This window comes from Phasianus colchicus, chromosome 21 (assembly GCF_987193195.1).
Source record: "Phasianus colchicus chromosome 21, bPhaCol1.hap1.1, whole genome shotgun sequence".
NCBI lineage: Eukaryota > Metazoa > Chordata > Aves > Galliformes > Phasianidae > Phasianus > Phasianus colchicus.
In genome coordinates, this window is record NC_143456.1 from 8526848 (window position 1) to 8542425 (window position 15578).

A 15578-nucleotide genomic window follows, 5' to 3' on the forward strand; every position below is an offset into this window, starting at 1 on the left:
CTTTTGGTACAAACCTTTGAGGTTTGCGAAGTCTGATTACAGTTTAAAGACTAGCAAGTCTTGCCTCAAACATCTGTACTTGGAATGACTACAGAAGACAGAACTTCACTCCAGAAGCACAAATGTTCAAATAGCTCTGCATCTGCCAAAACCAGGCAGGGTTGGGCATCTCACAAGCAAACCTTGCTTTCACTGGTCACGTTACACAGTGTGGGCAATGACAAAGCTACAACGGGCTCTTCTCACCAGCAGGTAATAACAAGGTCAGCTGAAACCACTCCGAGGAGTAAGTGGGAATGAATAAAAAGGCAAAGAAAATACTTCCAATTTTTAGTTTCCTGTAACAGATGGAAATTATATAATTATTTTAAAAGTTAAAACAAAACAAAACCACAAACAATTCTTGACAAGCTGCACATTAGTACTGATTGAGCACTTCCTATAGGCAGCACCAATCCTCCAGCGTTCTCTTCTGGAAAGAAATCACAGAGCTCCATGTGAAGCAAAGGAAAGCAGAGAGATTATGCAGTGATCTCTGCATCACACGGTTCCATGGCCAGGTTCTCACTGCCGCCATGTCCGTCATACAAGATTTCATGGAAAACTGTGGACGTCAAATAACGTTCCACCTCTTGTTAGTAGTAAGAGGCCATCTCAGTGTATAATGCTGACATCAGGCAGAAGCAGATAAACCACAAAACACTGCAGTTTGTAAAAGAGCACTGCTTGGGAAATAACCTTTAGAGCCACTGGAAAAATCCCGAGTTCAACCAACTTTATTTCCAGTACAAAAGCAACGTGATTTTTCCCATCAGAAATCAGATGAAGTCAATTAAGATCTGCCAGTGATGGGAATTCTTAACTTGTGGCATAAATAGCATCTCCATCTGATAACTGTCTAAAGAAATGCTGCTGAGGAGCTCTTCTCACCTTGACTCATACACCATTAACTTTCTTTTCTTTCTCTGCGATTTAATCTGAATTGTTTTAAGGTTAAGGTGAATATTGATTCAAAATAAGACCACAACGAGGGTGGGAACTATAAATCAGAAAGAGCCCTGTGATGGCAGCTGGCTCTGCCCTGCCTCCTCTCTGCACTCCTTCCATGATCCTACCACACCAATGAGGAGGAAAAGAGATCAATTACATAAGACCACAGATGAGAAAAGTGGAGATGGAATAACTTCTGAATACAATGTTGGCTATGCTAAGTGAGATCCAAGTCAGCTCTTAATTAGTGATTTAAAAAATACTTGAAAAGCAAGGCTGCTGGAGTGAAACAGGCTCATGCAGAGATAGGATGTTACTCTCATTTATCCGCAGATCATTCCTGCTGACTTCTTTCTGGCAGCTGAAAATACATTCAGACTATCTGAGGACAGGTTCCAAAATTTAAGATCCCCTCTGTCAACAGCTAGGTGATCATCTCGTCTGCAATACCTAGATGGATCAGCTAACCTTCCTTTTTTGTTTTAGTATCAATGATATTTTCTTGATGACTATTCCAGGTACTACAGATATTTGTGTATAGGCTGTAAACCTGGGTCTCTTAAATCAGACAAGCACTATTTCAATCATCTCACTGTGGCGTGAGTCTTTCCAATGCAGAAAAAAAAAACCCAAAAAAACGCAAGGGCAGCAGAAGTAATAAATAAGGATTCCTGGCCAGAAACCAAATGCTGTCATGCAGAAGACTAACTGGGGTATCCCTACTTCTCACCAATGGCACAGCTAAGAGCTAAGCAAAAGGCAGATCACTGGGGGAGCATGGAGCAACAAGCAGACTGCTTCTCACAACTGGGAGAAGAAGCCCCTGATAAACGCAGAAGGTAACCTCCGAAAGAGACAAAATTCAAACATCTGCCCTCAGAATCTGGACTTCTGTGCCTCTTTCAGTGTTACCTCCTGCAGGCTCACAGCTTCCCAATGCCAGGACTCTCAGGGCAAGCGCTGCTGCTCTGAGGTCTGGGCACTCAGAGACCCGCTGACCCAGCCCAGCTCCTGGGCCCGCAGCACAGCAATGCTCCTTCTGAATACAGCCATGTTTTGAAAGGTCATGTTGTAAAGTCACTCGATTAAAATAGTAATAAAAGAGTAAACATTAACTCACAGTTTTTCCTTAGGTCTTTCTTATTTCCAGTTGGTATCATTTCTCCCAGACTGAGTTGCAGCTTTTGAATCTGCAAGTTTATCTTGATTAAAAATCTTAACTTCTCAGTTTTCAGCATAAGGAAACTCATGTCCTTCCATTCAAAAATACCTGCTCCTTGCTCTCCTAACTCCCAAGGTATTCTGACTGCAGCAATCATGGACTACCCGTATTATTGCCACTGCAAAAGTACCCTGAAACATGGTTAAGCAGTCGCAGTACAGAAAACACTTTTCCTCACTCACTTTCCTGGCACGGCCTGGTGCACATCATGCAGCTGGTGGGATCCTGCAAACACACTGAGTTGTCTGATCGCTCAAGCTTCAATCACTTTTACCCAACAAGACTTTGCACAGATTGCAAACACAAAATGCTGTCTTTAAAGAGAAACTGAGACCATGCAATGAGCAAAAAAAACCATTGGACACAGATCTGGACAGCCGTGCATTGGCCCTGCAGACACTGCTTTGCTCCTGGTTAAAGATAAGAATGCTTTGTTTCATTTTAGGAAGGAACTTTCATTTTCTGATTGTCAACCAGATCTCTGTATTACATGATCAGAAAGCCAAAGTTCAGTTTAGTGAGTAATTTATCAAAACCAATCTACTTCTGGAAGATGAGGAAGGAAAAAGAAGCTTGGAATGGCTTTGATTGAAATTTAATTTCTATGAGCACACGCCATGCCACCCAACCCGGCCACAGAGGACAGCCATGGGGAGAGGCAACCCTGTAGGGCCAAGGGGAGGTCAGGGAAAAGTTTGCTGATGGTGTGAAGCCGATGCAAGGCAGCTCTCCATCTGCTCTGCAAGGTAAAAACTGCCATGGACCATCCAGATCCTACATGGGCACAGGCGTTTTTCATAGTGACAGGCAATTCAGGAAAGGAAATGCAAACAAAACCCATCACTACTGTCAAAAAGCAGCAAGATAAAGGAGATCAAATAACAAATTGCTTGTTGCATTCTTGTTTTTTATCTCAGAGAAATGCTGGAGGGTAACAAATGTCCCCTGCAAGTGTCACAGTGCGCATCTGCGTGCTGGCGGAGCGGCTCGAGGCTGCCCCACGACATACAGAGCACAGAGAACTCCTTAATTGTGTCTGCTGGCCTGGAACAGGATGTCTAAGCAGAAACTGTAATATTTGGCACGTAGTTTGCTGTATTCAAAGAGTTAAGCTATGTCCTATAAAGATAAAAATCTCCACTTTTATTATTTTGTAAGGCTGCCTAACAAATGAGGATCCAGCTGTAATTGTAACATTCCAAGCTGTGAAGGCGCCAAGTTTTACTAACTATAATTTAACTGGTCCAGTTGATGCAGTCCAAATTCTTGTTTGGATAATCAACCTTTGTTTAAATATGTACAAAAAAAAGAGCATAGGCCAGCACTAGCCTCTGGGCATGTCATGTGAGCTTATTACCCCGAAGCTTGCAGTAGCAGACACTCATGCACAAGAGGAGGATTATTTTGCTAGTATTACTGTTACGGTAACGTATAATCAGACCTTCTTCCCCCTGCTCCCCCACCCCTTTTCTCCTCTTTTTTTCCCCCTCCACAATTCACAAGTCTTCTTTCCAAGTTCAAATAAAGTTTAAAGGTGAAAAGGTCGAGAAAGTTTCATGACTGGCTGTTGAAAGAGGGAGAAATAAGCAGGGTCTCCAAGTTTGCGTACACTAAAAGCTCAACAATTTCATATTTTGCTGCAATTCATAACTGTACAAATCCCTTTTGTTCAATCTGTTTGGACTGAAATTAAACACTTGTTAATAATTTATAACTTAATATAATTAGAAAATAACACTAACTGTCAAGCAACTATATTCAATGCATAAAGCAACTTGAGTGGCTTATTAGCTTATTTGTCAGAGCAACAATTTCTATATATTTCAGCTCATTTCTACTGGGAAGAGCAGTTAGGGAGCCACCCAGCTTGCTTGGAAATCATTTATCCGCCAGCTGGGAGCAATTCCCAAATTGCTGCACCTCACCCACATCCAAGTGATGCTGGCTCACTTCAAAAGCAGCTGAAGGGTGACTTTGGGAGGTGCCTGAGCAGGAGGGAGCAGGGATGGCCAAAGCACAGACAAAAAACGCATCTCACAGCAGAACACTGCACATCGTTTGCTATAAATTCTGTGTCTGAACAGAAGAGAATCAGTGCCTGGCCAACAAGCTGGCAGTCAAAAAGAGCCACTTAGAACAGAAAATTCTTCATTCCTCACATATGCTGGTAATGCACCTTGGCTCAGAAAAGCACCGTGGCCAGGCACAGGGGGATGTGCTGATGCTGAAGGTGCTGCCTTCCTCATAGCTAAACACAAACAGGAAATGCTGCTTGCTGTTGTCTGCCTTTGTTTTTTGCTTCCCTGATGAGTAAAACCAAATTCTAAAATATTACAGGCTGCAGTTGTACTGGAAAGCAGAATGTCTGCCAATGCCAGGCAGTTTGGGTACTTCCATTAAATATCAAAATATAAGAATAGTCTCCACATCTTACATGACCCCTAAGTCATTAATATTATTGAAGAAATCTATGGCATTCAGGTGGAACAAAGCAACTTCAACTGTGAATACTGAGCTAGAACCCCAACTGATGCATGTGATCTCCCTACCATCGTGTCAACATTCACCAGATGCAGAATCGAGTCCAGCTGAGATAAAAGTTGCCTTTTCAACGTTCTTTATAACTGATAAGCTAACAGCTATGACCCTCTGACATCGAAGATCACTTTTATCTTTTCTTAATTGCTTTTCTCTACCTGTGAGTAGCTATGCCAATTCCACTGTCAGCAAACATCAGATTTAAGTATAAAAAACAAGGAAGTTCAGATTAAAAATTAGTATCTGGTCTCAATTCAACTGAGTCTGTCCAGATCCTGACAATGTACACCGACTTGAAGTCAGCAGAGCCAGAACAACTTCTGTTAGTGAGGGGCGTGCTCTCTTGTTTTCATCTCTTTATCTGATTTCATTTCTAATTTACTTACTGAACAGGTCTCCTGCATTTTCCTCCCTTTCAACTCTTTCTCCTCCTCCTCCTGGTTTCTTCTGTCCTAACTCCTGTCATCTGAAGGCTGCTCAGGTCTGATCACAGAGCAGCCACATCCCCCACCCAAAGTCACCAGGGATCACCTCTCTTCCTCCTCACACGTTGCTCCTCTCCCTAAGCTGTCTGGTTGCCATGTTTTGCTGGTATTTACTGTCCACCTTTCTGAAATACTTCAAGGAAGGAGATTAGGACTTCACAAATGGTGCCTAATGAGGAACCAGATGATGTCCTTCTGGCTAATTAGTGCGGGTCCCTTTAATTCTTCTTCCTTTAATTCTTTAATCATCAGTTTAGTAGGAAAGGTTTCCTTTTTTTTTTTTTTTTAACAGAATCTTCTAAAACACATGGAAGAAGATATGAATCGATAACACTGACCTGTAACATATTTTTACTTGAGAAAGGATTACAGGACTGGATCTTAACATTATATTCCTAAAACCATTTCTTGTTCCCCTGCCTTTATAGTTCCAAAAAAAAAAAAAAAAAAAAAGTGCATTTTGGAGACAAAGGCCTTATCCTCTTAAATGCTGCAGATCTCATGCCAATCTCCCAATATAAAGCAGCCTGCAGACTTATACCCAAGAGGAATGCTCTCGGAAAGATTAGATTTTCCACCACAAAATCAAACCCTCGTGTGATGAGCCATCAGCTTCAGCACCACCGTCCTCCTCAGTGCTTCTTCACCACAGGGAAACAAGCATCCCACATCCTCTGCTCCACACTGGGACTGGTTTTGTCCCTCCTCTGTTGTTGCCAGCCTGTTTTTCCATGTGTAAAATTTCCACAATTCCACACGTATCTAAAACTAGGGAGGAATGGCAACTGAAATCTGTGTATTTATCTATTTTTTTTTCCCTTATTCTGTATAATTTTGCAATATAGGAAATGGCACACGTAGCACTTAGTGAACAGAACTCCTTCTCATTTATGGTGTTACACAGATAAAAGCAATATGAGTGATACTGAACGGAGAGAACACTCCTGGATGGAAGAGCCTTTTAAATCAGGGTATTTTTTTTAGAGTTGCTTCTCACAGATGTGTGCTTCTAATAGCAATAATATGTTATGGGGGTTAATTTTACTAAGAATCTAGCAGCTCAATAAAGAAGGGAGGAAACTTTCCCAAAGTACCATTTGGTAGAAAGGTATTTTATCAATCATCCCCCATATTAGAAAGCACAGATTTTCAGGACATTTCAAAATCCTTTGCCAGTAATCAAGTAGGACATGCAAGGAAAGGAGAGAAACATAGACTTAATACAATGTAACTGCTGAGGATTAAATTTTAACACCAGCAAAGCCACACACAAAAAGAATGAATTCAAGAGTGGGAAGATTAAACCTGCATGTAGTCAGCTCAGACTGGTATGCCACGGATGGAAACTTTCTGGACAACGCACAGTTTAAATTCTAGGTAGGATGTACTATGATTAAATACTCTTACCATTTTTGACTACAGACCTTTTTTCCTACGGGCTACTGCAGCACAAAAGTCTCCTCTTGCAAACATATAACTACTAAAAAAGGGCAGGTAAAAGCCATTTAGCTTTCCAGCAAAGACGTATAAAAGCAAAACAGCTAATGGACATCCAGAGTAGTGAAATCATTTCTGCAAAATCCATTAGTTACTGAAAGTTGTGCAGGGCTCGGTTTTACAGTAAAACCTGTAAAAACTCAGTATCCAGTTTCTCTATTGGGACACCGAGGTGCGAAGATCCAAATGACGCTGGCACTGAATGTGTATATTTGAACCTTTTGAACTCCATCTGCCCTTCATAAATTACTTTACCACCAGGCTTTAACACGTTTCTAGCCTACTGTGCTGCAAAAGTAAAGACTCATTAAAATAACTGCAAATGCAACTAACTTCATCACGCTTCCAGTGGAATTTGTCTTTGTTCACAAAGATGCACCGCTCCCTCCAAGCTGCAGAAGGAGAAAGCAGCTTCCTGCTCCTCTGCTGAAATAACATCTGCCTTCACTAGTGAAAACAAAGCACCAGACCCTGCTCCCCAAACTCAAAACCACTTAAGGTGAATGAAAATTGCACCGCACAGAAAAAAAAGAGACCGTTGCTCCTTTCCATCTGGAAACACTGTCAAATGGGAGCAAACGCCACGAAACTCCTAACTGATACAAGAACATAACTCTGCATCTCGCGTGCTCGGCACCAACAAGCAGCAGTGCTCTGCTCAACGCAGGGTAAAGCACCAGAGGTGACGACAGAGCCCAAGGAGCAGCACCCAGACCCAGCTCCAGCATCGCCCTGAGGTGAGGAGCTGTTTTGCTACTTTCCAGGTGCTGCTTTGCCACGCAGCGGGGAGAGCAGCGCCCAAACTGTGCTGCAGAGCTGCGCCTCGGCCCAATGCCTTCATGTCACTCGCATCTGTAAAAGCTGCATTTTTAAACACATGCAGCTCGTGGATCTCTACCTAAAACCTGGTGCTGGGTACTCGGCAAGCACACGAGCAGCCAGCCTTCCCCCGGCAAGCTGACAGCGTTGCAGGGAGCTGCAGACAAGCAGGCAGCCCAGCTGTGGGAGCACAGCGCGAGCTTCCTGCTGCTGGACACAGCACACAGTGAGCAGATTCCTCATCGTTATTTTTGAGACTGTCAGCATGTTTGTAGACAGTCAATCATAGGGATTTAGGAGAAAAACGATGACTTTATTTGAAGTCCAGGAAGGACAGGAAGGCTGGCTCGCAAATGAGACACTGCATTGTCATAAGCAAAACAATCTGCAAAAAAGATGTTGCCTTCTACACCTCTCCTGCCTCACAGAGAGCTCAGCATTCAGAGCCGTGCGCCTGCCAAGTCCTCTGCACAGAACTCTCCAGCTCCAGCTCCTGCTCTATGCTCAGAAGGATCCCCCCGTCCTGCCTGTGCTGTGGGTTTCTCCCTTAAAAACGAGGGAAGTGCCCATCTTCCTCTCAGCAGAAAGCTGAGGAATAATTGATGTCCCAGTGTGCTTCTGAGAGGTCACACATTACCAACATCCCGCTCTTCTCTTTGGATCGAGATGTTGCTGTGCTGTGTCTGGACTCCACACTTCAGTCCCTTCCGAGCAGCACAGTGCCGTGGTGCTGAGCCTGGGTCACCTCGGGTCTCCTGCACTGAACGCGCCCTGGGGTTGGGTGAGCACAGCGAGTCCAAAAGCAGAGCACATGCCCCTGGTGCACAACATGCTCTGACTCGCAGAACAACACAAATGTACGAGAAAAAAGGATTGCTGATTATTTTTGGTAATGGATGGCTTTTAGAGGGACAGAATACACTTATGCGTTTCTTTAAGCCCCAAACAGCAAGTGATTTCGGACAATGGGCTCGTGTGAAGTGCGACCTGCCTGCAGAAAGGCTCAGAAGGAGCGCAGGGGCTGAGCTCTCTGCACACTGAAGGCAGCCCAGCAAAACTGCCTGTGCTGACACCACTGGGATCAGACTGGATCTGCGTGGGGCCACCACCTCTGCAGCGTGTGAGGAGAGGACCCAAAGGTTTGCAGCTCTTTATTCCCTTCCCCAAGCATGGATAGTTCTGCTTCCCTTGCTCAAAAATGAGCTGTCCTTATTTGCAGACCTCCCAGGTTTGCCAGCGAACCTCCAGAGGGTCCCTCTGGAAGGTGTAACACAGCTCAGTTCAGCTGGGGGAGGCAGATATAAAAACATCCAAACACCAGAAGGCTCGTCAGATCTGTTTAAATATATTATCAAAATAAAGGTGGTTTCAAGTAATCCAAGTATCTCACAGTCATACACAGGATTTACAGTCACTGCACCTCAGGATAGGAAGTACCTGCATTTCTGATACAAACCCAACATCAGACAAGGAACCCAAACCAAATCACAGCAACAACCCTCCCCCCAAACCCAACACACACAATTCAGCCATTTCAGAAAGAAAATGCATGCACAGCCACATCTGTATCCCTCAGAACTGGTCAGTTTTGGAGGTGCAAGCAGCATCGATCGGGGACACGGACTGATCTCAGCTCCAGTTCAGCTGCTGGCACCTCCAGAACAGCAGAGATCAGCCCTGCCTGATGCCAGCGTTACGTCACATCGTTACATAATGGGTAGCAAAATGGTAATTTACAAGAAGGCAAATCCAGAGCTTCTTTCTTAGAAGCCAGCGATATCGTACAATGCATTATATAATGGTGCCATAAACAAACCGATTATTATTTTATCTTGTGTCGTTTTTGTTTGTATTTCGTTTCACTAGCTGGTCATCGTAGAGACAAGGAAAAATAGGCTGCTAGTGAAGTCCGAGCTCACACCAGCAGAGCTCAGGTTTTCAGATGAAACAAGAAGCTGATTACACATGCACCACGTATACCAGTCGCTAAGCGCTCCTGGATTGGAGGGATAAGATACTCTCTTTGCTTATTACTGCCTTCTTGATCCAAAGAGATTTAAGCAACTGTTTTCAATTAGATGTTTTTAAGCTAGTAAAACTCCATCCATAAAGACATATTTATAGAACAACTTAAAACTAGAAGAATTAAAATGACTACAAAACTGATGAATTCCATTCCCCCATCCCCCAGAATCATTTACTGACCATTAACGAGCAAAAAGCACTGCAATTTTAAGAATTAATCCACTGTCGCAAAATTAAATCAGATACACTAGTAGGGATAATGGCAAACTGGTGGCTCCAGCGTTGTCAGTTTACGGGTGATACAAGTTCAAGTCGTCTGTGCTAGTGGCCACTCTGTTGGAACAAACATGAACATAAAAGGTAACATTAAAAGTGCAGCAGCACCAACGGGAAGCAGTTCTGTCACGGAGGACGCGGGCTTGTGAAAAGCAGCACAGGGAAATATTGCATTGAATAAATGATCTGCCTGCTTCTGAGACCGCCAGACATCAGCGCATGGGAACAAAGGAAGATGAGGAGAGAAGAGCAAATGAGGGAAATGAAGTTCATTTCCCTTAAATTCCTGAACACAAGTCCAGCGGTGCGGCTTTGCCACACGACTGCTTTCGTCTCCGCCAACCTATGACGAACACTCTGAGATTTACAGAAACAAAACAGAGCTCTGAGAGTTTTCATCTGACAGCTGCTTAAACAAAATTTGCCTAAAAACCTTTGCAGCACGTTCCACAGTACCTGCAGGAGGAGCTGCCTTCTGCTCCGTGCCTGGGGAACGGGGAAGGGGCAGTGCCAGCTGAGCACACACCCAGCACCCCGTGTTCTGCAGCCCCAGGCCTGGCCCTGCCTGCTGAGATGCCACCAGGTGGGCTCATCGTGTGCTTCTGAGGGGCATCCGCACCAGCCACCTCCTGAATGAATGTGGCTCTGACTGCCAATTGTTTCTGACCTTTCAAAAAGAACTGTGTTTTTGTGCTAAGAAACAAGATGAAAACTGTGCTGCTTTTGTTAGTGGGGAGCTCAGCAAAAGCAAGGCCCAACGCCTCGAGTTCACACACGTGTTGTTCTGCACGGCAGAGCTCCTGTAAGAAAAAGCTGCAGGATGAATCCAAAAGCAAAGTTCCATACAATTATATCCAAATTGGCAGAGTGAGACCATAAAACAGAGGAGAACATAAAAGCAAGTGAAATTACACGAACAGTGAAGCACTGAACAATTCTGCCTAAGGCGCAATGCTAATACAAGAGTAGCTTCAAAGCAGCAACCGAACCAACAGCAGTGACAAACAACGTGCATAATAACGGCCTCAGAGCAGCACTTGCTTCATCCCCGAGCTGAGAGCAAGCCCCTCAGACACGAGCGTGGAGGGCTGGGAAAGGGAGGGGAGCACGGAGCGGGGGGCACGTGGTGCACCTTGTCACACTGACACCAGGCACAGCGCCCGTATGGAGCAGGGCTGCGCCGAGGGAAGGCTGCTACACGCTGTGTTGACACGCAGTGCATGCTGCACACAACACTGCTGGCTAACCTAATGCTGAAAGTAAGGCTTCAGATGTGCTGTCGGATACATACTGCTAACTCTGTAGTCACAAACAGGAGGTAGAAGCATCTTAGAAATTGCTGTTTCAATACACGCCTTTAGAATTTAAAATAGATAATCCCCAAGCATTATCTGCTCTTGATCGTAAGTTAGCTTAAACCTTTTTTCTTTATTTCACACATTGAAAAAAGTACATAAACCAAATTACAGCATTTTGGCTAGCGATTTCTTTAAACAAACAGGGCTGAGACATTGCACAAAAAGAACCCCACCCCATCAGGGTGTCTTTTTTTGTTAATTATTATATATAATAAATCTCTTCGCCAGGAAGATGACTCAGGGAAAAACCCTGTGGAAGGCGTGTGCTACTGACAAATTATTTTTATTAATTAAGTTAGAGAAACAAACCCCACGGGAGCAGTGTGTGGTGCTGGGAGGCACAGCGACGTGAAGTCGGAGCTCCCTGCTGCCTTGGCCTCCAGGATGCGATTCCAGGAACAGGGGGTTATCTGTCCCTTAACAGAAGGATTTGGTCCTCTGAACAGCTGCTTCGGACTTAATAAAACACCGTAAAAGCCACTGCCTTTACTGCATTAAAACCTGAAATAATGGGTATTAAGGAGAAGTAGCTTTTATAATACACTGGTATTTAAGCGCTTTGGCTTGGGGTCAGGTTGTTGAACGCAGAGTAGATGGGAGAATACAGGGAAGAAAGGCATTTATTCACAGCAATTTTAACAGACCTTGGGACCTTCCTTTTTCAGTTTCAGCAGCTGAGAAGTTCAGGTTCTGCTCTGCACTGAGGATGTCAGACTGAGCCCGTTTCGCAGGGCCAGCAGATGGACGTCCCACCCGTGCACCCCATGCACAGAGCATCAGCAGCACCTCCCTGCCCACCCCATGCTGCAAGAGGAAACAGAGCCTGCAAGGTGGGGTTTGCTGCTGCCCACTTCTTCCTTTAAACATGCAGTAGATGGAGCAATACATAAGATTTTCATCATACTCTGCAACTGCCTTGTATAAGCCAGAATTCTCTTTGAACAGCAACACTTCTTACTTCTATCCCTGTGTCTGGCCTGGCTCCTCCCGTGGCCATGGGCTCCCTTCCTGCTCGCCCACTCACCTGCACAGGTTTCTGTAGCTTCTTGTTGAACCCAAACTCATTTCCTTTTATGGCAAATTCTGAAATACCTTCGATATGCGCATGCAATGAAAGGCAGCTGATGCTCACAGCTGGGGTGTGTTTTTTCATGCAGTGTTAGTTACTTCTGTTACAGAGGACAGAAACAAAACAGGAAGATGGGTATTTTTCTTACAGCCTATATATTTTGGGTAAATTTTTCTTTTCATGACACAGAATACATGCACTTTTGGGACTGTAATATCCCGCAGAGTGTTTTCCACCAAGAATGCAAAAAGAAACACTTTTTCAGAAGAACTCATGGAAACTGGTAAATAGAAGACACAAGCCCTCATTGAAAAGCTATAATTTTTTAATTAAATTTACGTGTCAGTGGATCTTTTGAGCTTCGTCTGTGTGTTTTTTATAACGTACATTTCCAGTGCTCTTTCCCATGGGTATCACGCTCTGCTTCTAAACTGGGAGTACTCGACATGAAGTGTGATAAAGGGTACATTATAGTCATATTAAGCAAAACAGGGAGGAGAAAGCTTCTCCACAGCCCAAAGCAAGCCGTGCGCAGAGCCTCATTTCTGGTAACAAGCAGAGCAGAGCAGCCGGCCAGCAAGAAACTGCTGCTCTCCTATCAATGCTTTGTCTTGAGGAATAGCGTGTGGTTTTATTCCTTCTTGTTTTCTGCTAGAAGGAAAGAAGGTTGCTTTCTTCGAAACGATTAACTCTTGATCTGCGGCATCACGAGGAACGTGCCGTAAGTAAGAAAGCAGAGCAGAAAGCTGTGTGCTGTGCACCACGAGAGCAGCCAGCAGGACTGCTCCTTCAGGCCGAGTGCGGCGCAGCGGGGCTCCCCGAGCTGCTGCCCTCTCGCTGCCTTCATATCCATGCTGTCAGCCCTGGCAGCTCACACGAAGGATGCAGGAACTTGCTTAAGTTGCACGGTCTGCACGGTGCCCGGCCCAAACGAGAAGTGCTTGTCAACAGTGCTGCAGCCACACAAACAAGCGGCAGCTGGATGGGAAAAGGAGGGCATGTCAGCTCAGAGCGGCAGAAAAGGTTTTTCACGGCAGCTATTTGCAACCCTCCAAGGAGATACAGAGGCTGCCCATTAAAACCCTGTTAAAACACTTCTGATGTTGTCAGCAGTGGAGAGCTGAAATAGCACAGTGATCACTGAGATGCTATCTGCCTCAAGCAGTTCAGTGCTACTGTCAATAGTATGAGCAAGAAGGTACAAGATGAGCAACAACCTAATTCCTACATCAAAATTTCATAAACTCCCTGAGCTGGTAAACACTGGAGATGTGGGCAAGCACAGGACAGTCAAGAAATCACCCAGAAAGGATGACCTTTGGTCTGGAATCCATCCTGAAAGCTCCGAACCTTTAGGTTAATTTACACGTGGAAAGCAGTGCTGTGTGGAACGGCTCTCCATGCACTCAGGGACAAGCCTGCATGTCCAAAGCCCGACAATAAAGCCTAGCAAAGCTTTTTGGTATAAACACTTCCAAATACCCCACCCGTACCCATGCTGTTCCTTCCCACCTCTCTGCTTGCATTTTGGAGAGCACTGACTCACTGCCATCCCTTGGGGTGCCCCTTGCAAATCCAATCCTGCTGGGCAGACACTGTGCCACCCCTCCTCCAGGAGCGCTGATGCTGCACACCCTGAGCAGGGTCACTCACTGCCCCACACTCCTGAGCGCTGAGCACAGTGAGTAATGGCTGCAGAAACAGGGCCAGGGTGGACAGTTATTTATAATACAGTAGCCCATGAGTAAGTGCTTAGCTATGAATTTACTGTTCTGGCTACAATTTCATGAGAAAACAAACACAGCCAGCTTTCAGTTTTCCAGTTTTAAAAGCTCTACACCCACGAAAAATGAGTAATAATAATTTGGGAAGGATTGGTGTAGCTATTTATAAAGCAACCATGACAGAACTCATGTGCATCCCAGCTAAATGCAAGATAATCTTGGATGCTTTAGTTCCTTAGTCCTCAGAATTGTGATGGAACTTGGTGAAACTCCGAGACCGATCATCTTAAACCAGGATCAGATGCTTCCCCCTCTTTATGCAATAAATATTCACCGCAGAGAGCCAAAAGACAGAGCTTGCTGGAAATGAAGCAAAGAATCAGACCATCATCTGTTCTGCAGTCCTGTTCAGAGGTCAGAATATCCGTCTGCTTTGTAACATGAAGAGCCAGTACTTGCTGTCTCAAAGAACAAGTTTCTGCCAAGCGTACTCCAGATTTGCATACAGATGCTGCATACATAGGAATAATTTTAAATTATTCCTACCAGCCCAGATGGAGGCAAAGGTTATTTCTAGAAACGCATTACCTTCACTCAAAGTGGTAATAATATATTTGGGCATAAAAATCCAACCAACCAGGCAACCAAAGGACAGGATGACCAAGCTCACCACTCTTCTCAATTTCCTCCCCAGAACCGCACCACCGCCCAGAGCACCCTGCAGCACTACAGCATTTCTTCTGATCCCCACACTGCAGGTCATGACTTACTGGTGCATTCTGAGGACCTGCTCATCCACTGCAGCCTGGATGGCATGACAAAGCAAGAGACTGCAGCTTGCCATTGTGTACCTGAAGGCCAGCCTTTCACCCCACAAGGACACGCGGCTCACATTCATTTGTGAAAGAAGCAGACGCTCGGAAAAAGGAAGAAATAATAATTCAACAGGACTGTAATTCACTTCTCAATTGCAAACACAGAAGGGATGAGTTCTTACGAAATCTTTAAAACCAGCTGCTGGTTTTACTATGTGTTGTGTTGCCAGTTTGGAGATCCAAGGGGTGTATTTTCACCTTGATTTACAAAGAGTCATACATGCAACTCCGCTCTCCAATTTTCCCGCAGGGAGTCTGTGTTGGCTGCACTGCCTCAGTGCTGCTGAACTCCTGCAGCTGGCCTTACCCCCCTTGGTAGACAGAGCTGAGTTCAGGGAGAGCATCTGAAAAGCCTAATGAGGCACTTCTGCAAATCTTAAGCATCCTGTACATTCTCACAGGCCTTTATGACTTTAGAAAGATGTGTTTTCCTCCTCCTTACGTAAATATTACTGAAGAACAATTCAGAGCCATGACAGCCTTATTCTCCTATGTCTCCTTAGCCTGAAGTTAACTACCTGCCTTTGCACAACCTTTTCTCTTCTATGAGCCAAACACCGGGGCACCGTGCAACCAGAGCACAAAGAAGAGAATGACAACAACTTGAGATGAGTGTAACTTTTACAAGAGTTGCATATCCCTCACAACCCAGACAGTCAATAACCCGGCACAAATTAACTCCAGCAAATAATAGGTGTGT

General features: G+C 44.7%; 1 protein-coding gene across 14 annotated transcripts in view; it reads right to left on the reverse strand.

Annotated features, from left to right (window-relative positions):
- Positions 1–15578, reverse strand: part of BCAS3 (BCAS3 microtubule associated cell migration factor) — a 304411-nt gene that overhangs the window by 84032 nt on the left and 204801 nt on the right. The window contains exon 24 of one of the 14 annotated variants that reach the window (XM_090122770.1): positions 452–9909. The exons of the other annotated variants lie outside the window; for them this stretch is intronic. Coding sequence (XP_089978896.1) covers positions 9884–9909 — 26 coding nt within the window. The 3' untranslated portion in view covers positions 452–9883. Of the gene's footprint in view, positions 1–451; positions 9910–15578 lie in introns of those variants that run through there. 14 annotated transcript variants of the gene reach the window in all.